We start from the raw sequence: 20,670 nt of genomic DNA, 5'->3' as shown, positions 1-20,670 counted from the left end.
GGCTGATGCATTTCAACGTGAGAAAATGTGAGGTCTTGCACTTTGGAAAAAAGAATCCAAGCATAGACTACTTTCTAAACGGTGAGAAAGTTCATAATGCCAAAGTACAAAGGGATCTGGGAGTGCTAGTCGAGGATTCCCTAAAGGTAAACATGCAGGTTGAATCCGTGATTAAGAAAGCGAATGCTATGTTGTCATTTATCTCAAGAGGGTTGGAATATAAAAGCAGCGATGTGCTACTGAGCCTTTATAAGGCTCTGGTTAGGCCCCATTTGGAGTACTGTGTCCAGTTTTGGGCCCCACATCTCAGGAAGGACATACTGGCACTGGAGCGTGTCCAGCGGAGATTCACACGGATGATCCCTGGAATGGCGGGTCTAGCATATGAGGAACGGCTGGCGTTCCTGGGATTGTATTCATTGGAGTTCAGAAGGTTAAGGGGAGATCTAATAGAAACTTACAAGATAATACATGGCTTAGAAAGGATGGACGCAAAGAAACTGTTTCCGTTAGGCGAGGAGTCGAGGACCCGTGGGCACAGCCTTAGAATTAGAGGGGGTAAATTCAAAACAGAAATGCGGAGACATTTCTTCAGCCAGAGAGTGGTGGGCCTGTGGAATTCATTGCCGCAGAGTGCAGTGGAGGCCGGGACGTTAAATGGCTTCAAGGCAGAGATAGATAAATTCTTGATGTCGCGAGGAATTAAGGGCTATGGGGAGAATGCTGGGAGGTGGAGTTGAAATGCCCATCAGCCATGATTGAATGGCGGAGTGGACTCGATGGGCCGAATGGCCTTACTTCCACTCCTATGTCTTATGGTCTTATGGTCTTATTAACTATCCTTCAGTCCTCTGCCTATGTTAATTTCTTTCATTTTATCAGTCCTTCTCCCTGATTTCTGTACCCACACCATCCCTCTCACGCATGAACACTGACACAAATTATCCATTTAGAGCCCAACTACATCCTCCAGCTCCAATGAAAAAGTACCACGGTGGTCCTTAATGGGCCCTCCTCTTTCCCTTGTTATCCTTTTGCCCTTAATGTACTTGTAAAACAACTTAGGATTTTCCTTTATTTTACCTGTCAGTATCCTTTCATGTCCCCTTTTTGCTCTCCTCATTTCTTTTAAGTTCCCTTTTGCACATTCTATACGCCTCCAGGGCTTTTGCTGTTTTGAAACCTCAGTATCTGCCAAAAGCCTCCCCTTTTCTCTTCATCCATTGCTGTATATCTCTCAATATCCAGGGTGCACTGGATTTGTTGGTCCCACACTTTTCCATGATTGGGGCATGTTGGCACTACACTCTCCCTGTTTCCTTCTTGAATGCATCCCACTGGTCTGTCACAGATTTACCTAAAAGAGTCTGGTCCCAGTCCACTCTGGCCAAGTCAGATCTGATCTTCTTAAAATCAATCTTCCCCTAGTTTAGAATTTTGATCTCAGCCCCATCCTTTACCTTTTCTATAAAAATCTTGAATCTCACGGAGTTAGGATCGCTGTCTGCAAAATGCTGATATTTTAACCACTTGCCCGGCTTCATTCCCTAAAAGTAAGACCAGGACACACACACACACATACACACACACACCCTCTTCTCCTCTCTCATAGGCCCTCTTGCATACTGGCTTAAAAGGTTCACCTAGATGCATTTTAGGAATTCTGCTCCCTCTACCCCTTTTACACTACAGATACTCCAGTTAACGTTGAGCAACTTGAAATCCCCCACTATCACTACCCTATTGCTTTTACAGTTCTCTGAAATTTACTTACACATTGCTCTTCTATTTCTTTCGGACTGTTAGGGGGGGTAAAGAAAAGTCCACCAATGTGATTGCTCTTATATGGTTTGTAAGTTTTACTATAATTTTGTACAAACCTATTGTGGACTGTATGGTGACATGATGATGAGGCCACAGTTTGGAAGCAAGAAGCTTCTCCCCGGAGCACAGGCAGATATACAGCATGTAAGAGCTGCTCAGAGTACACAATTATTGTTCTGAGTCATTGGTCCCCAGTCAGTGGAACCCAGCACTTCTGCGTCTATCTTGTACTGTATGTCCCTATTTATATAATGTGAAATACTGTTGGCTTTTCTGTGACTTCAACTGTTTACATTTACACATTCAACAGAGCATGTAATTGAACACTGTTGGTCTCTCTGGTCATCCAGCACTAACTACTGTTGGAAAACATCCATTTACCTAATTCAATGTTTGCTATTTCTCAACCAAATTTATATGAACAAACAAAGAACAAAGAAAAGTACAGCACAGGAACAGGCCCTGGGCCCTCCAAGCCCGTGCCGACCATGCTGCCCCTCGACTAAACTACAATCTTCTACACCTCCTGGGTCCGTATCCCTCTATTCCCATCCTATTCATGTATTTGTCAAGAAGCCCCTTAAATGTCACTATCGTCCCTGCTTCCACCACCTCCTCCAGCAGTGAGTTCCAGTAACCCACTACCCTCTGTGTAAAAAACTTGCCTCGTACATCTACTCTAAACCTTGACCCTAGCACCTTAAACCTATGCCCCTTAGTAATTGACCCCTCTACCCTGGGGAAAAGCCTCTGACTATCCACTCTGTCTCTGCCCCTCATAATTTTGTAGACCTCTATCAGGTCGCCCCTCAACCTCCGTCATTCCAGTGAGAACAAACGGACTTTATTCAACCGCTCCTCATCGCTAATGCCCTCCATACCAGGCAACATCCTGGTAAATCTCTTCTGCACCCTCTCTAAAGCCTCCACATCCTTCTGGTAGTGTGGTGACCAGAATTGAACACTATACTCCAAGTGTGGCCTAACTAAGGTTCTATACAGCTGCAACATGACTTGCCAATTTTTATACTCAGTGCCCCGGCCAATGAAGGCAAGCATGCCGTATGCCTTCTTGACTACCTTCCCCATCTGTGTTGCCCCTTTCAGTGACTTGTGAACCTGTACACCTCGATCTCTCTCACTTTCAACATTCTTGAGGGTTCTACCATTCACTGTATATTGAAATGAAAATCGCTTATTGTCACAAGTAGGCTTCAAATGAAGTCACTGTGAAAAGCCCCTAGTTGCCACATTCCGGCGCCTGTTCGGGGAGGCTGGTACGGGAATTGAACCGTGCTGCTGGCCTGCCTTGGTCTGCTTTAAAAGCCAGCGATTTAGCCCAGTGTCCTAAACCAGCCCCCAGCTATTCCCTACCTGCATTAAACCTTCCAAAATGCATTACCTCACATTTATCCAGATTAAACTCCATCTGCCATCTCTCCGCCCAAGTCTCCAAACAATCTAAATCCTGCTGTATCCTCTGACAGACCTCATCACAATCTGCAATTCCACCAACCTTTGTGTTGTCTGCAAACTTACTAATCAGACCAGTTACATTTTCCTCCAAATCATTTATATATACTAAGAACAGCAAAGGTCCCAGCACTGATCCCTGTGGAACACCACTAGTCACAGCCCTCCAATTAGAAAAGCACCCTTCCATTGATACTCTCTGCCTTCTATGACCTAGCCAGTTCTGTATCCACCTTGCCAGCTCACCCCTGATCCCTTGTGACTTCACCTTTTGTACCAGTCTACCATGAGGGACCTTGTCAAAGGCCTTATGGAAGTCCATATAGACAACATCCACAGCCCTACCTATTTGCATGCTGCTACATTTCCTGTTATATCATAACAGCTGTATTTTTGCAACAAGCTTTGTGAAACACACTAATGCTGGTTTAAGTCACACAGAAGTTACCATTTCTAACATGAAACACCTTGGGCGGGATTCTCCGACCACCCACCGGGTCGGAGAATCGCCCGGCGCCGGCGTCAATCCCACCCCTGCCGTGTCCCGAATTCTCCGCCACCCGAGATTCGGCGGGGGCAGGAATCGCGCCGCGCCTGTCGGCGGGCCCTCCGCGGCGATTCTCCAGCTCGCGATGGGCCGAAGTCCCGCCGCTGACAAGCCTCTCCCACCGGCGTGGATTAAACCACCTACCTTACCGGCGGGAGCAGGTAGCGCGGGTGGGCGCCGGGGTCCTGGGGGGGGGCCGGGGCGATCTGACCCCGGGGGGGTGCCCCCACGGTGACCTGGCCTGCGATGGGGGCGCACCGATCGGCGGGCGGGCCTGTACCATGGGGGCACTCTTTTTCTTCCGAGGGGAAGAGACCCCCTCCCCTGCGCATGCGCCAGGATGACTTCAGCAGCCGCTGACGCTCCGGCGCATGTGCGGACTTACGCTGGCCGGCAAAGTCCTTTCGGCCCCGGCAAGGCCGTTCACGCCAGCCAGCGGAGCGGGAACCACTCCAGCGTAGGCCTAGCCCCTCAATGTGAGGCTTGGCCCCTAAAGATGCAGAGACGTCCACACCTTTGGGGTGGCCCGACGCCGGAGTGGTTCACGCCACTCCAACATGGCGGGACCCCCCCGGCCGGGTAGGGGAGAATCCCGGCCCTTATGTAGAACCTTCTGAAGATCCTTGTCCATTACACCTACTGGATCTCCTTGATCGAACCAGTCAATTTTTCAAAAAAGTCAATTAAATTTGTTAACTTTCCTTTAAGAAATATATGCTAGCTAACCTGGATTAATCCATTTTAACTTTATTTTGAATTATAAATTTTAAGCGTTTACCAGAATGGATATTAGTCTTTCCTTCTTCCATTCTAGCTTCATGGTACAATTTGCATATAAAATCCCTTGACTTTGATATTATTAAAAAGCCTTTGTTCATACTCCTTTTAGCCCTTCTAATCTACTTTTTTATCCCCTGCTCACTTTCTATATTCCACATGATTATTTTAAGTGTTGTTAGCCCTACGATTGCCTTAGTCCCATTTTTGTCTGTATGTATCTATTTTAACAGAATCTTTACAATACAGGAGACCATTCGGTCCATCGAGTTACACTGCTCTCTGAAAGAGCATGCTACCTGGTCCCACACCTCTGCATTATCCCTGTAACCTTGCACATTATTTATTTTAAGATAGCAATCCAATTCCCTTTTGAATACCTCGATCAAACCTCCCTCCACCACCCTCTCGGTGAAAACAAATTCTCACACGGGTGACATGGTGGCACAGTAGTTAGCGCTACTGCCTTAGCACCAGGGACCCTGGTTCAATTCTGCCTTTGGGTGTTGGTGTGGAGTTTGCACTTTCTCCCCTTATCTGAGTGGCTTACCTCCGGGTGTTCCAGGTTCCTCCCACAGTCCAAAGATGTGCAGGTTAGGTGGATTGGCCATGCTAAATTGCCCCTTGGCGTCCAAAGATGTGTAGGTTAGGTGGGGTTACGGGGATAGGGTGGGGCATTGGGCCGAGGTGGGGTGCTCTTTCAGAGGGTCGGTCCTTGATGGGCCGAAAGGTCTCCCCCTGCACTGTAGGGATTCAATGGATTACTTTTACTCACTTTGCCAATTATTTTGAATCTATGCATTCTAGTACTTGAACGGGACAATTTCTACTCTAGTCATCTTTTGTTTGAAGGTTTTCCACTGCTGATCTATTGACTAATCTTCTATGTTTTCTGTCAAGTTAATTTGAATCAAATCCCTTCTTAGCTCTCTGAATTTTGCCTTTTTCCAGTCCAGCGCTCTCATCTTTGATTTACCATAATCCATTTCTATTCTTCCACTGAACCTAACTGAATAAGGCTAGCATAATCCTTTTAATACATAATTAATTGCCTTGCAGTATTATCTACATATTTTTAAATCTAGTTCCAGTGTTTGGAGCCCTGTACATACAAGAATTGTATAATTTTCCCTTCTACTCGCTATGGAATCCATATGGATTCTACCTTAACATAATTCGAGAACATTTGTTCTCACACTGCAATAGAAACCTTTGCTAAGAGAGCCACCCATTTTACCCTTCCTATCTGTCCTGAAAATATTCCCAAGAATATAAAATTCCCTGACCTGTCCAAACCTAAGCTCAATTTCACCCTATTCAATTTGGGCTGAATTGAAATTCAGAATGAAAGGGCAGTGTGTGAAATTCACCTTCCAGACAACCTTGGCATCCAGTATTGGCATCAAGCACTTCCAGATCAAGTAACCCTCCAGCCGTATGCAGGGTTAGTTTCCCAACACCCTGATACAATAATGTGAGTTCATTCCAACATTGTGAGATAACTCCTAATGTGCCACTGTGCTCAGTCATCCAGATTTTTTTTTTGCAGTCGCTTTTAATCCTTAGAAGTGGCTCCAGTAGAACACTTGTCTGCTTTGTACTTTGATGTGACAGTCACTGTTTGACATCATCATGTCAGTAATCAGAAACAAATAATACCACCATAATTCATCATAATTTTCAAAACTATTCACAAGCTGTATTCCAGATGACTTTTTTTATACCTTGCTAGAAACAAAAGCAAAAACAAAAGTGCTGTTCTTCCATTTAAAACCTCTCCTAATCAGGATGTATGTTCTTTGTCGCTGATACTGCAACTTAGCTATAAGCTAAATCAGCCCTATTTCCCAAATTTGTGCGACATAGTCAAGACTTACTAGCTGTTGTCGCAGTTTCTCACAACAGTAGTAATTTAAACTTTAAAATACAATGATATTAGAATACTTTAAAATTAATGATATTTTTTCCTTTTTTTTAAATTCCAGAAGTCTGTTATGGGGTGTCATCTGTTGTATTACTTGATGTTTATTTTAGCAAAGTACATCAGAATTTCACCGAAGAGGTTTTCATTCTCTCAGTTTGCAGCTCAGATGCTTTTGCTGACAAGTCCTACTTTTCATGCTTCATAGGCTTTGATTATTTCCGACAAATGTTTTGGAGCATTACAGTTTTGAATAATTCTTACTATTATTTCTATACAATGACTGGCTGTTTTTAAAAATTATATATATATATGAATCGATTGGATTTTCGTGGCTGCCTATTTGCTGGTGAATTTCCTCAAAAAACTGAAGATAATTTTTCCCTTGCCCTCCAGGCTCTCTTTGGAAGCACATACCATTAAATTGCACACTCCCAGCCAATTTCCATCCATAAAAATTAATGGATGAGAAAAGTCACAGACTGGGAAGCTAAAGCTACACAATTTGTGCTCCTGACACTTGCCAAGTGAGCAGAAGCTGAATTTTTGCTGCATGGTAGAAAATTCATTCAGTACCTCATTGCCATTCTTTTGCATGCTTTAATTGCTGGTTCATCCTTTGGTAGAGGTTTAAATGTATATTATACATAATCACAACCTTGCTGCACATTGATCTCATACCTTGACTAGGAGGCCCCTTGCAATTTTGTTTTCAAGTGGTACTTAAAAATATTAAATATTTTTCTGAAAAATGGCTCATGTTCGGATATAGAAGAAATATTTTTTACTAGGCTGAACCAAGTTCTAAGTAATAAACTAAGTAATGCTCAATAATTAATTAACTCCTAATTTGCAAAAGGCATCCTTGCCCACTAATTTTTGTCTCTGGATTTCCCCAACCCTATCCCCAATCTAGGTTGAAACATTCTGATTTGTACAGTACAGGGTAGGTGTGTTTCCAAGTACACCCACAGTATAGTTAAGCGGTGATACAACTTATGCAACTCGGAAGAAAGCAAATCCAGTCAAACAGCACTAATGAAATACTCAAATGTTATCACAAGGAACTATCTAATTAAGGACATGTCTATTGTTTCCATGTTGGAAAGGTATGGGGAGGAGGGAGTGCTACCTACTAGGGATTGCTGTGATTAACCTGTTTAGAATATTTTTTGTAAAATAATTTGTGCTTTGTGGCCATCTATATTTTCTATCATTATCGGAGCCTGCCACTGGTAGAAAGTGAATTTGACAGCTGTAATGTCGCTCAGTGTATCCTTCTAAATGTTGAGAATGTTTGGAATTCAAACAAGTATCTGAAAAGATGCTGAAACCGCAGCAACCTTAAGTTACAAATGGAGACTCCTAATCTCACTTGAAGCAAAGGTGCTTAATGTACATAGTGCAAGATCATGTTCAGGGTTTCCTATTGGATTTTAAAAAAGTGCTTCATTTTCTGTTTGAGAGAGTATTTTCAACAAAGTACTCTGATGTATTTCATAGTGTGCATTCATCTCTGTTCTGCTTTAGATGGCATAATAACACTTAGGGTTTTTTGTTTTAAGAAGAATCAGGAAGGATTTACAGCTGCTGTAGCTCACAACATAGTTCAGGGTGAAAGAAAGATAGGCAACCAGATTCCTCGTCAGTTAAAAATAGTAACTCTAATCTCAGTGCTGAGGTACATATCCGCATCTGTTTCTCAATGTGTTATGTAAATGATCCAGATGCTATTCACGTGAAACACTCAATAGAAATCTAGTAGTCTAGAAGTGTTTTCTGTATTGTTGATGTTACCTGTCAGTTAGTGCATAGATATTTTTGCACATTAAAATGAATGCATTGCAAATTAGCCCATCTCCAGACTCCATTATTTGAATAAATTCAGTCCCTGGCTGTTTATGTTTTAATTTTGATGTTTATATAACTTAAATGTTTTAGCATTTATCTTTTACCAAACTGAGTTAAGGCTGCTCAGGCCTCGGGCCGGAAAAGGGAGGTAGACACCTCCATTACTGACCCCTTTCCAGATCGGAGAGCACCCACAAGGTACACCACCCCAAATGCCCCCACCCCAGACATCCCTCCTTCCCCCGGCCTTTCCAACATAATTCCACCCCCTTACTCTCCCTCCACCTGAAGCCTCCCCTCCTGGTCTCTAGCACGTGACCCTACCCCACCCCCCAATATGTACCTTTGTCCTGGGCTCCTGGCACTTAGACATGTGAGGGAGATGAAGTCCCAGCAATGGGCACTGCTTCCAATGTCGCTATCGTGGGTCTAATGAGCTGTTGAGCAATTAGATGACCAGCAGCTCTCTGAGGCCAGACTTCCTGCCTCCTATCTAATGAGGAAAAATTCTACCTCTGGCCAATTAAATCCCACAGAGCATTAAGTGGATGTGGGACTGCTGACACCCCTGCAGATTTTCCCGCGTCATTCAAGTTTTTATCCCCCCCTCAAGGGTTAAGTAGATCCCACTATCCTGAACACCAACATGCTTTGGGATTTCTCCATTGTAATATTCCTTACGGGACCTAAGGGATGGGAATGCTTGACTTCCCTCTGCTCCTTGAAGAGTACGAGCTCCCCAGCTAGCGGTGGGATATCTCAATTACCCAATGTATATAAGGTCGGCCAATAAGGCACCGACCATGAAGGAATCCGGTAGGGATCTACATGAATGTATATATATATATATTGTTTGTAAATAAAACTTTGTTCTTATTTTTACCCAGTGTAGACGTCCCATGTCCTTACATTGGTGCTGCATTTGGTAGCACCATACTCAATGTTGTTGCATCATGGGCGTATGTGTTGACTAGACTGCAGCACATGTGGACATTTAACAAAGACCAGCTTGCACAGTGTAATGTCTGTACATCATCATTGTCACCTCTTTCTCCATTCCAGCCAATGCAGCCATGCAATCTCCTGGGAGAGGAGCAGAAATATATGGCCATAGTTTTACCGGACATTTGGGGACAGACTCTGAGGCAGAAACACTGACAACTGGCATGGGAAAATGTTGGTTGGTGTACCCGATGCCGTCTCACCACCATGTCATTTTGTAGCGGCAAGTGAGATAGCAGATGACTCACCTATCCGGAGACCAATTGAGTTTCCTAAGTGGCCAATTAAGAGCATCTTCATTCCTTTGTTGGCATTATACCAGAGGTAGGGCCCTCTGCCACATGGAGAGATGGCACGTTACGGGGAGGGTGTGCTGTTTGGGCACTGCACAGCCCACAGAGGGGCTCCTTGGCAATGGCTACTTCTGCTGGAATGCATCAGCTGCTGATGACCACTCTCCTTGCTGGGGCCTGCATGACTGGCCCTGCTGCCCCAGGTGCCTCTTGCCTTACTCTTGAGTGTGTATGTCCATTGATGCACCCTCATCCTCCAGTTGCAGCCCCAACAGTGGCCACTGCTCCCTGTGGCGCTGCTGAGCAGCTGACCCTCTAATTGGGCCGGCTGCCTGGCAGCAGGACTCCTGCTTCCTCCAAAAATGTCTGGCCATAGAAATAACTTTAGGATAATAGACTAGGAAATTGGTCCCCAAGCAAACAACCTTCAGGAGATCTCCTACTGCCACCTTCTAGCCACAGTGTCCCGCGATGCTTTCTTACCTCTGATGCTAAAGACTGCCAAACATATCACCGTCAACTGAGGAAATACGATACTAGAGTATTGGTCCCAGCATGCACCAGTGCCTACAGCTCCTTAAAGTGTTTATGATGGACAGCAAGATTGGCCAATCGTTCATTTTTTAAGTGCCAGGTAGTAAATACAAAGGAAATGATTGAAAAAATGTTTTCCTTTTATGCAGAAAAGAATATGGTAAAGTATAAATTTTTCTGATATAACAAAAACTACCAGATTTCCTGCAATTACCGTAAGCAAGCATACTAAGAGAGCAATACACAGGCGCAGCTAAGAAAGAAATCTGCAAATGGAGAAAGAATTGTGTAGGAACAGCTTTCAAAATTATTGTAAATGGCATTTGTATTCCTTTAATTTGTGTTCCTTTTATTTAGATGTCCAAGGATCTGTATTGGGACTACTTCCATTGTCAATATTTGCAGCTAATTTAGACTTGGGCACAGGAAGCATGATATTAAAATCTGCCAATGACGCAAAAGCAGTTGGCTTTACAAATTAGCAGATTGTAAAATAAGATTTTAATAGAGCATAGCCAGAATGCAGTTTAATTTGGAGAAGTGTGAGGTAAACATTTTGGGAGAAAAAATTGTCACACAGGATCAGGCCACTGCTGAACATCCATGGAACTGATCCCTGACAATGAGTGAGAAAGAAGGATGAGAGCAGTTGGGATGGGATTGGGAGTTTGTGAAAGCCATAGGAGAACCGCAATGCAGGGAAAATCCAAAACATCGTTGTGTGTCTGCGGGAGTTCTCCTCATCCTGGCCCACAAGGCTTCCATCTAAAATGATTTGTTTTAGTGCCCTTTCAGGGTGCTCCGTGGACTTCCACCATGATTGTGATACAGGGGCTGACCCTGTGTGGGTCTTGCACATGTGGAAATTAAAATGCTGTTGTGACACTCATGGTGTCAGCAGGTTGCAACTTCACAAAGTAACTTGGGCCCATGCTTGTTTGTAGTGGGAACCTCGCCTGAGTTCATAATTATTGAAGATAATAAACCACCTGTAGGAAAGATGAGGCTTTGGACTGGGGAGTAGACCCTGCTTACATTGGCCCTTCCCAGGAACATTCTCAGAGGGCAAGAATGGGAGTTATAATTAACTCTCTCTTGAAAGTCAGAAAGATACAAACTGGAAAAGAATTGAACAAATTCCTTGTTCACTCTTAAACAGCGTTCACTTGGTAATGATCATGGCTGAAATAGTGGACTGAATTTTCACTTCAGGCACAGGAAATAGGAATCGAGACTACTCCCCACTCCTGAACCTGGGCCAAGCAGGAAACAGCCACTCTTCGGCGTTTTTACCGGGGTACAGGTTCCGGTCTCTCAATGCTGGAGGGTCAATCAGAGACCTACCAGCTTGAGAGGAGCAACAGCTTGCAATGGATGGTAAAGAACTGAGAGGGTGCTTTTCAGAGTATTTAAGTACAGGAGTAGCAAAGTCTTGCATCATTTATACAGATTCTTGGTTAGACCACACCTGGAGTACTGTGTGCTGTTTTGGTCCACTTATCTTTGGAAGGATATTATTGCCATCGTCGGAGTGCAGCGAAGATTCACCAGACTTAGAGAGTGGGGAAACTGGGCCTGTATTCTCTAGTGTTTCAAAGAATGAGAGGTGATTTCTTTATAGCCTACAAAATACGTAAAGGAATAGATAGGATTGATGCAGGCAAGATGTTTCCCCTGGTTGGGGAAGGTTTCTGCATATTAAAAACATTAAAGGAAATGTGGATTGTGTAAGAAAATGGTGTTGAAGTAGTAGATCAACTATAATCTCATTGAATGGCAGAGTGGGCTCAAAAGGCTGAATGGCCTACTGTTCCTGTTTCTTATTTTCTTAATAAACAGTACAGTTGTGATGCTCCTTTATTGCCAGCAGACCACAATTTCAAATTCTCGTTATGAAGGGACATACCTCAAAGAATAAAACTAGACAGATCACCTAGAATCGAACTAGGCAATAGAAGCGAAAATGCACACCCTGCCTAGTCAACTCTATAATGTTCTGCTGCTGAACATCTTGAGGGCTTGTGCCAAAATTGGAAGAGGTGTCTTGCAGAATTAATAGTCACTGTACAAATACGGGCTAATATAGAAGAGCCAGCATGGGTTTCTTAGGGAAAATCATGTTTAACTGGCTTGCTGGAATGTTTTGAAGCGGTAAGAGAGTGAGTTGAGGCCAGTGTTGTTGATGTGATGTACATAGACTTCCAAAAGCCATTTGATACAATGGGTGCAATCTTCCAGCCACACTGCACCAGAAAAGCAACTTGCCGTGGTGCAGCCTGGCCAGTGAAAGACGGGAGACCTCGCTCCCAGGATCAACCCAGCTCGGACCACCTCAAGAGATTCAACACAATTTTGCGAGACGTTGCCAGGGGAATCCGCCCACAATGAGCAGCATCAGTTTTTGACAAATCTGCATATTAGAGCGAGGCCTTACTCTAATGTGCAGATTCCCAAGGTTCTGAGGTTTTGGGATTCAAGCCCTTCGCCTTGGGTACTGCAAGCGCCGTTTGGTACTGGTCCCCACAAATGTTGACCAGAGGGAACAGCATTCATGGGGGTCTCCAAGGGGATTGGAACCCCCAGCTCTATGCTCTTTGGGCAGGGTGGTGCCCTGGCACTGCTGGTGCATCTGGCATTACCAGTCTGGCACCCTGGCAATGCCACCTGCGTGCCAGACTGGCACTGCCCAGGTGGTACTGCCAGCTGTGTACGGGCACTACCAGGGTGCCAGGTTGGCACTGCCAGGGTGCCAGGCTGGCATTTGTTTGTATGCGCGCGTGGTCGGGCCCAGGTTGACCGCAATGGGTGTTGGTTGGGAGTGGGAGACCCTCCCATATTGCTTTTGGGCTGGGGATTTTTTTTTGTGGACCTCTGAAATCGGGGCCCATTTAAAAATGGCATCCCATCTCTCGCTACAACAGGGAGTTCTGGTGAGCAGAGCTCCACCTATAGGCCCCTTATTCAAAGCGAATCGCATTGAATAGCCACGTGTTTATCGGCACTGCAAGTTCTGGGAAACACATGACTTAACGTGCTCGTTCGGGGACTTTGTTTCATTTTGGGAAGATCACGCTCAATGCCACATGATAGAATTGTGAGCAAATATTTAGCTAATGGAATAAATGGTGCAGTAGCAACATGGATATGAAATTGGCTGAATGGTAGAAAACAAAAAGCGATGGATAATTGATGTTTTAGAGCTGGAGAAAGATTTCTAGTGGGGATGCACAGGTCAGTATTGAGATCCTTGCTTTTCCCGATAAATATTAATGATCTCGACCTTGGTGTGGGGGAACAACTTCAAAATTAGTGAGCGATAGAAAAGATGGAAGCATTGTAAACTGTGAAACGGACAGTGTAGAGCTTCATAAGGGCAGAGGCAAGTTGTTGGAATGGCAGAAAAGTGGCAGGTGAAGTTGAATATGGAGAAATGTGAGATGATTCATGGAGAGACAGTACAAAATAAAGAGGGTGCAGGATTAGAGGGACCTGGGTGTGTATGTGCAAAAGTAATTGAAGATGGCAGTACTGGTTGAGAGAGCAGTTAATAGACTTGATTAATAGGGGCACAGAGTACAAGAGCAAGGAGCTTATGTTGAACTTCTAAAAGATGCTAGCTGAAATATTGCACACAGTTTTGGGCGCCACATTTTAAGAAGTATATGAAGACAGACAGTGCAGCAGAGGTTTACGAGAATGGTTTCAAGGATGAGCAACTACAGCTATGAAGACAGATTGCAGAAGTTGGGACTCTTCCTTGTAGATAAGAAGGCTGAAAGGAGATTTGAAAGAAGTATTCAAAATCAAGGGACCCCAACAGAGAATACGGGGGGGGGGGGGGGGGGGGGGGGGGAATGTTCCCACTTGTGAAAAGAGGGATAAAATTGAGAAGAGGGGGGTCACATGATGTGAGCACAGAGTGGCTGCATTTCACGAATTATGGCGCTGATCATCTTTTAGTTCTTTTTATTCTGATGCACATTCCATAGTTATTTGTTTCTGGTATATATATATATATGTCTTGCGCTATATCGCTGGAAGATTCTGGTTAGATTTAGGCATTGAGGTGCTGAGTTAAGTCAAAGAATCTTTGTGTCACTGTATCGGTTCAGTGCTGTGCCTGGGGTCGGGGGATACAGGGGTTTATTTGCTCCTGGTACCACACAGTGATGTCCAGATGAACACTACTATGCTTCTGGACTCGTGTTGCACCGCAACAAAGATCAGAAGTGTGACTGGGGATGGAGGCCGAGCTGTGAGGGGTGTGTGGCCTAATGAGGACGAGGAGCGGCAATGTGGAAAGTTGAAGATAATTAATGGGAGGCAGAGACACAAGACCGGGGGGGGGGGGGGGGGGGGGGGGGGAGCTGGACCCAGACAAGGCTACATGAAGAGCTCACAAACAAGGGGGTCAAAGAGATAGCACATATTTGCTGGAAGGAGATGGGCTGGTAGGTTCTATTATTCTAAGTATTAAGCCATTTTATTTGAACAGGTAATACTCTAAAATAGCAGTTAGGAATTTCAGGCTGTGCATTAAGAATTCTTCCGATGGACCGATTTTCAGGCCATTTTGATTCTCCATTTGATTCTGTTTATTCCCACAAGCCTGAACCATTTTTATTTTCATCACCTGAAGAGTGTTGACAGCTATGCGGCTCTATGTTTTAAATCTTTGTGGAACTACATTTGACATCTATATTGTTTAGCCTTGTTAATCCTTACATGCTACATTTTTCCCTCCTTTTAGCTTAATTTGCTTCTTTGCGCTATTCTAAAGGTTTAATCTTCTCTTGATTCTTGTATTTCTTTGGGCGGAACCTTCTCTTGTTTTGACAATGTCTCAAGTCAGCTGGGAAAAGCAGTATTTGGCTGGCTTTTTCCACCATATTTTTTGACACATTTTCAAAAAGCTCCTGGAAGCAGGTCCTACTGGCAGGGCAGGCCCACTAGCAACCTCAGCCTCCGACAAATAGGGGCAGTAATAATAAAGTGTGCCCTGGTCTGAAAACAATAAAAATAAAGAAAGAAACACAAATATCAAACAGAACCCCCACTTCCCTACAGACTTGGGAGTTTCCCCCCTCTCCCAGGAGTGGGCAGCACGGTAGCATGGTGGTTAGCATAAATGCTTCACAGCTCCAGGGTCTCAGGTTCGATTCCCGGCTGGGTCACTGTCTGTGCGGAGTCTGCACATCCTCCCCGTGTGTGCGTGGGTTTCCTCCGGGTGCTCCGGTTTCCTCCCACTGTCCAAAGATGTGCGGGTTAGGTGGATTGGCCATGCTAAATTGCCCGTAGTGTTCTAAAAGTAAGGTTGGGGGGGGTGGGGTTGTTGGGTTACGGGTATAGGTGGATACGTGGGTTTGAGTAGGGTGATCATGGCTCGGCACAAAATCGAGGGCCGAAGGGCCTGTTCTGTGCTGTACTGTTCTATGTTCTATGTTCTATAACTTCAGAACCCAAGCCCCCCACCCCAAATCTCCCCAATGGAAGCTGCCGAGCAGTGCAGGAGACACTACCAGGGCGTGACACCCCCCCAGGCTCTACCTACCTGTGCAACTCCAGCAGGGGCCGTTCACTAAGTTCCCGTTTTTCGGCGGGGAGGGAAATACTTATTTCAATACAGCGGGGAAACGCAGGAATTTTATTTAAATATTTGGTAATGAGGTTCCCATGACTGTCATTCACCTGAGGAAGGAGCTGCGCTCCGAAAGCTAGTGTTTGAAACAAACATGTTGGACTTTAACCTGATGTTGTAAGACTTCTTACTGTGCTCACCCCAGTCCAACGCCGGCATCTACACATCATTATTGGCAGGGACATTCGAGCGGGAAAATCCTGCCAGTGAGAAAGCCATTTTGGGATTTTCCCCTCGATTCTCCACTCCCGCCACCATTCCTGCCCGCCGATAAGGGGGCGGAAAATCTCTCTTCCCCCGCCCCCCCCCACCCCACACCTTTGTGTTTTACTTCCTTCTTCACCTGCCGTTGTCGTCTGTTATTTACAGAATTCATTTGACTTTTTGTCTTACTTTTGAGTGTTCATCTAAATGTACTAAAACTTGCTAAAGTGACATTAGCAGTTACTCACCTGGAGATTAGTGACATCTTTGTGGCTCTATATTTTTAAAAAACTGCAAATTACTTTAAATGTCTCAGTTTTCAAAAAGGTCTGCCATGCAATGCATGTGTTAGGTGACACCTTTATAGTAAAATCTTGCTGACAACTCACTAGCAAGTCACTGCATAAGATTATTACACTTGAATTTAGAAGGGCCCCTTGCCTCTCACCTTTTTCTAAACTTTTAGCATAATCTTCCAAATTCCACAAATGTAATTTTTGGCAATTATCTATTTCATGAAAACAATTCGTAGAACAGACATATTTCACATCTGTAAATGACTCGCTTTAAACCCAAGTGTGGTCCTTGTTATTTAATTGTGTTGAAATGAATTTGTTTCCTTCGTCAACACTTCTCTCACTATTAGCTTTTTCCTAATTGTTGTTCACAAATATTTTTCTCTTTTTCTAGGACTAGATTACATGAAACAGAGAATGCAGGAGGCAATGGGATACACAGAGAAGAAAGAAGAACCTCCACCTCCAAAAGAAAAGAAACCATCTTCAGCGAATAACAGTCCTCACTTCTACAGGAAAGGTACAACTCCGCCACATACACCAGGACACAGTCCTGGTCCTACACCCCCTCCTTCACCACCAATATACCAGAAAACTCCAAATACCAGCTCGAAAAAGACTCTTCCAGCAGCAAGGATGCATCAGAAGCGTCAGGGAATAGAGCATCATCAAAAAGTATTGCCAAGATGAGTGCAAAGCAAGGGAACGAGTGGAAACAGCCAAAGTCAGCAGGTTACATGCCCACAACTGCTGGCAATGGACAGTTACATAGTGCGTACCATAGTTACTTTGTGCGCACAGATGTAAAGCTGCCACCTGAAGAAGCAGATGAACATGTTAATCCTTCACCCATGGCACTCGGAAGGTTACCACCACCGCCAAAGCCAATGGCCACAAAGTCACCTGTCAAGGAATCTAAATCTGAGCCAAAATTGAAGAAACAGTTGTCCACTGTTGTACCTGAACCAAAGAAACTATCAAAATCCCAATCACGTGATGTTAGTGTGGAAGAAACAGAAGAAATTGTGGAGTCGGTATGTATCCATCTCTTGTTACTGCAGTTTTCCATAGCAGCCAGAAAAGTACTACTGATGGAAAAATAGAAAGGTTATTCAGATTAATCCTGCACCAAATCCTATTACCTGACATAATCAGAGCAAATCAGATGTCACCAGCCTGTTTTGTTCAAATCTTGGAAATTATCCAGCTGCTTCACCTGAGAAAAGAGACATTGAAACCGTTTAGGTTTTTAAAATATTTCAGGAGTATAAAACTAGCAAAGATTAACTCATCAGAGCTAAAGGAAATCTGTAAAATAAAAAACAATTATTATTTTGACAAAATCAGATTGCCAAAATAGGGGAACCTATTTTGTGTTTTGTGTCATATAATAGTGTACACATCTTCAAATGTACATATTTAGAAATTATTCTCTAAAACGATGGTAAGTGTTTGAAATAAATGCTCAATCTACCTAGAAAATAAATTTACAGCATACCCAATTCTAAAATTGCCATTGTTATCCCTTGACCCCTTGAGTATGAAACAAGCAAGGTAGACAATGAGGAACCAGTAGATGTAGTGTATTTTGATTTCCAAAAGGAATTCAACAAGGTTCCACATAAATGGTTACTACACAAGAGAAGAGCTCATGGTATTGGGGTGATATGTTTGCATGGATCGAGCATGGTTAACTAATAGGCAATGGAAGTCAGGGTAAATGGGTCATTTTCAGGTTGGCAAACTATAACTAGCGGATTGCCACAGGGATTAGTGCTGGGCCTCAACTATCCATGATCTGTATTAATGACTTGAATGAAGGACCCACTGTATTGTCGCCGATTTCCTAATGACACAAAAATAGATAGGAAAACAAATTGTGTTGAGGGTACAAAGAGTCTCCAAAGGGAATTGGACATATTGAGTGAGCAGAACTTTTGTCGATGGAGTATAATGTGGAAAAATGTGAGGTTGTCCACTTTGGCAGGAAGAATAGAAGACAGAATATTATTTAAATTGAAAGAAATTGCTGAATGCTGTGATATAGAGGGATCTGGCTGTTCTTGTACATTAATCGCAAAAAGTTAGCTTGCAGGCAATTGGAAAAGTATTCAAAAAGCAAAAGCCGATTCTGGGGCTTGTTGGACTATTTGCATTGGAAAGAAGGTGGAGATGGAACATAAGTTTCTCAAACTGGTGACAATTTGATCAAAATGTTTTTTTAATTAGTTACATTCAGAATGAGAAACCACTAAACATTTAGCATCCAGCCAAATCTTTTGATTTCCTCAAAGTAAACAAATTAAATGAATGAGATTTTTATTAATCTTTTGACCGCCTTTTGATTCCCAAAACCAAAATGTTTGTTGGTTTTCTAGTTCTCCAGCTGTTTTGCTTTGTAATCCTGTCCCATATTTTGATTTTGTAGGTAAAAAATGATTGCAGAGAGCCAATTTGAAAATCAGTGCCGGAATTCTCCGCCACCCGGGAATCGGCGGGGGCGGGAATCGCGCCGCGCCGGTCGGCGGGCCCCCGTGGCGATTCTCCGGCCCGCGATGGGCCGAAGTCCCACCGTTGACAGGCCTCTCCCTCTGGTGCCGGTGGGATTGGCGGCGCGGGCGGTCTCCGGGGTCCTGGGGGGGGGAGGGGGGTGGGGATCTGACCCCGGAGGGTGCCCCCACGGTGGCCTGGCCTGCGATCGGGGCCCACTGATCGGTGAGCGGGCCTGTGCCGTGGGGGCACTCTTTTTCTTACGCCCCGCCATGGCCTTCACCATGGCGGGGGCGGAAGAGACCCCCTCCCCTGCGCATGCGCCGGCATGACGTCAGCAGCCGCTGACGCACCGGCGCATGCACGGACTTCCGCCGTCCGGTGAAGGCCTTTCGGCCCCAGGTGACGGGGTGCCAAAGGCTTTTCGCATCGGTCGACGGAGCGGCGACCACTCCGGCGCAGGCCTAGCCCCTCAATGTGAGGGCTTGGCCCCGCACCTTTGGGGAGGCCCGACGCCGGAGTGGTTGACGCCACTCCAATACGCCGGGACCCCCCGCCCCGCCGGGTAGGGGAGAATCCCAGCCCAGAAACCTATTCATTTTGGAGAAGTAGCACTGCCACCACCAGGTCCTGCACCCCCACTTCGAGATGCAAGGGATGATTTTAATTCCCGGCTTGGGAGTCTTCTCAGAAATCAAGCAGATTATAACTGATTTTAATGCTCTCTGTTTCCAAACAGAAAAGGTAAAAAACATTTTTTTAAAGGTCCTTCTTGAAGGCCATTTTATATTCTATTTGAAGCCACCTCTGCAAACCATTTATTGCGAGCCACAGAAATTCCTTATGAGTTCCAGAAATGCTAATTCTCTCAAAATTCTGATTCTAACACAGAAACTAATAACTGAGTCTGGCATAAAAATAGCAAAGAAGTAGAAGTGGCAACTTTTAAATTCGAACCCAAGCAGATCAATCGTACTGCTAATTGTTTCTCACTTTTTAAAAACTTTTATTTTTACCCCTCCCAGATCCTTCTTTTCTGCCACCATGCTAACCTTCACTAATTCCTTGACAGGTGCTCTACTCAGTCAATTCCCTACCCCAATGCTTCAGTACTCCTTGATTTTTCTACTCTCAATCTTCCATTCTAAGCTTGACTCGCTCTTAGATAAGCCTGGACTTTAGTGCCTTTTTTGGCATCCATCAAAGGGCTCATTGAGACATTCAGCTCTGGTTCATTACGAGTAACGCCTCCAGTTGTACCATGGTATTCTCTCAGCACACCTACTTCCCAGCCCGTCCACTGAGGATTTGCCAATTCCTTTCCCATTCAACTCCCCCTCCCCCTACTGATCCTGTGGACTCTGCTCGAGCATCCATTCACACTTGTGAACAAGGCCCTTGCCATCCATGAACTTGTATGGGATCATTGTATCTACATTGTGGCTTTGCCTTATCGGAAACCAAGCTAAGGGATGAGGATACCCCTCCGCATTACCCTCCCCCTCCCTCACCTCCCATTCCCGAGCGACATCCTCCACCACCTTGGCCTGATCCCAAGCCCCTCTGGCACTTTCTGCTCCTTTGAGGATCTTGCTTTATTTCACCTGTCTCAAATCCCATTTAAAGTCATTCTCAGCCACCCAGCTAAGTACAATTAAAACATTCCTACCTAGAAACAGAATATTTTTGCATTTCATCACAAGAAATTGCAGGAATTTGCTGTCTGTTTCTGTGAACGACATTCTATATCACTGATTTAATATTCTGAGGGAACGTTCTTTATGAATACTTTACAGCCTCCATGGATTATCATCCAAATA

At 44.5% G+C, this 20,670-nt stretch overlaps 1 protein-coding gene across 1 annotated transcript in view; it reads left to right on the top strand.

Annotated features, from left to right (window-relative positions):
- jph1b (junctophilin 1b) overlaps nt 1-20,670 on the top strand; it is a 170,831-nt gene that overhangs the window by 146,519 nt on the left and 3,642 nt on the right. Inside the window, 2 exon segments of the mRNA XM_038809632.1 lie at nt 16,755-16,952; nt 16,955-17,394. Of these exon segments, the coding sequence (XP_038665560.1) occupies nt 16,755-16,952; nt 16,955-17,394 (638 nt within the window).

This window comes from Scyliorhinus canicula, chromosome 10 (genome assembly GCF_902713615.1).
Source record: "Scyliorhinus canicula chromosome 10, sScyCan1.1, whole genome shotgun sequence".
Lineage (NCBI taxonomy): Eukaryota > Metazoa > Chordata > Chondrichthyes > Carcharhiniformes > Scyliorhinidae > Scyliorhinus > Scyliorhinus canicula.
Note: the sequence above shows the minus strand (reverse complement) of the source record. Positions and strands in the feature narration are given on the sequence as shown.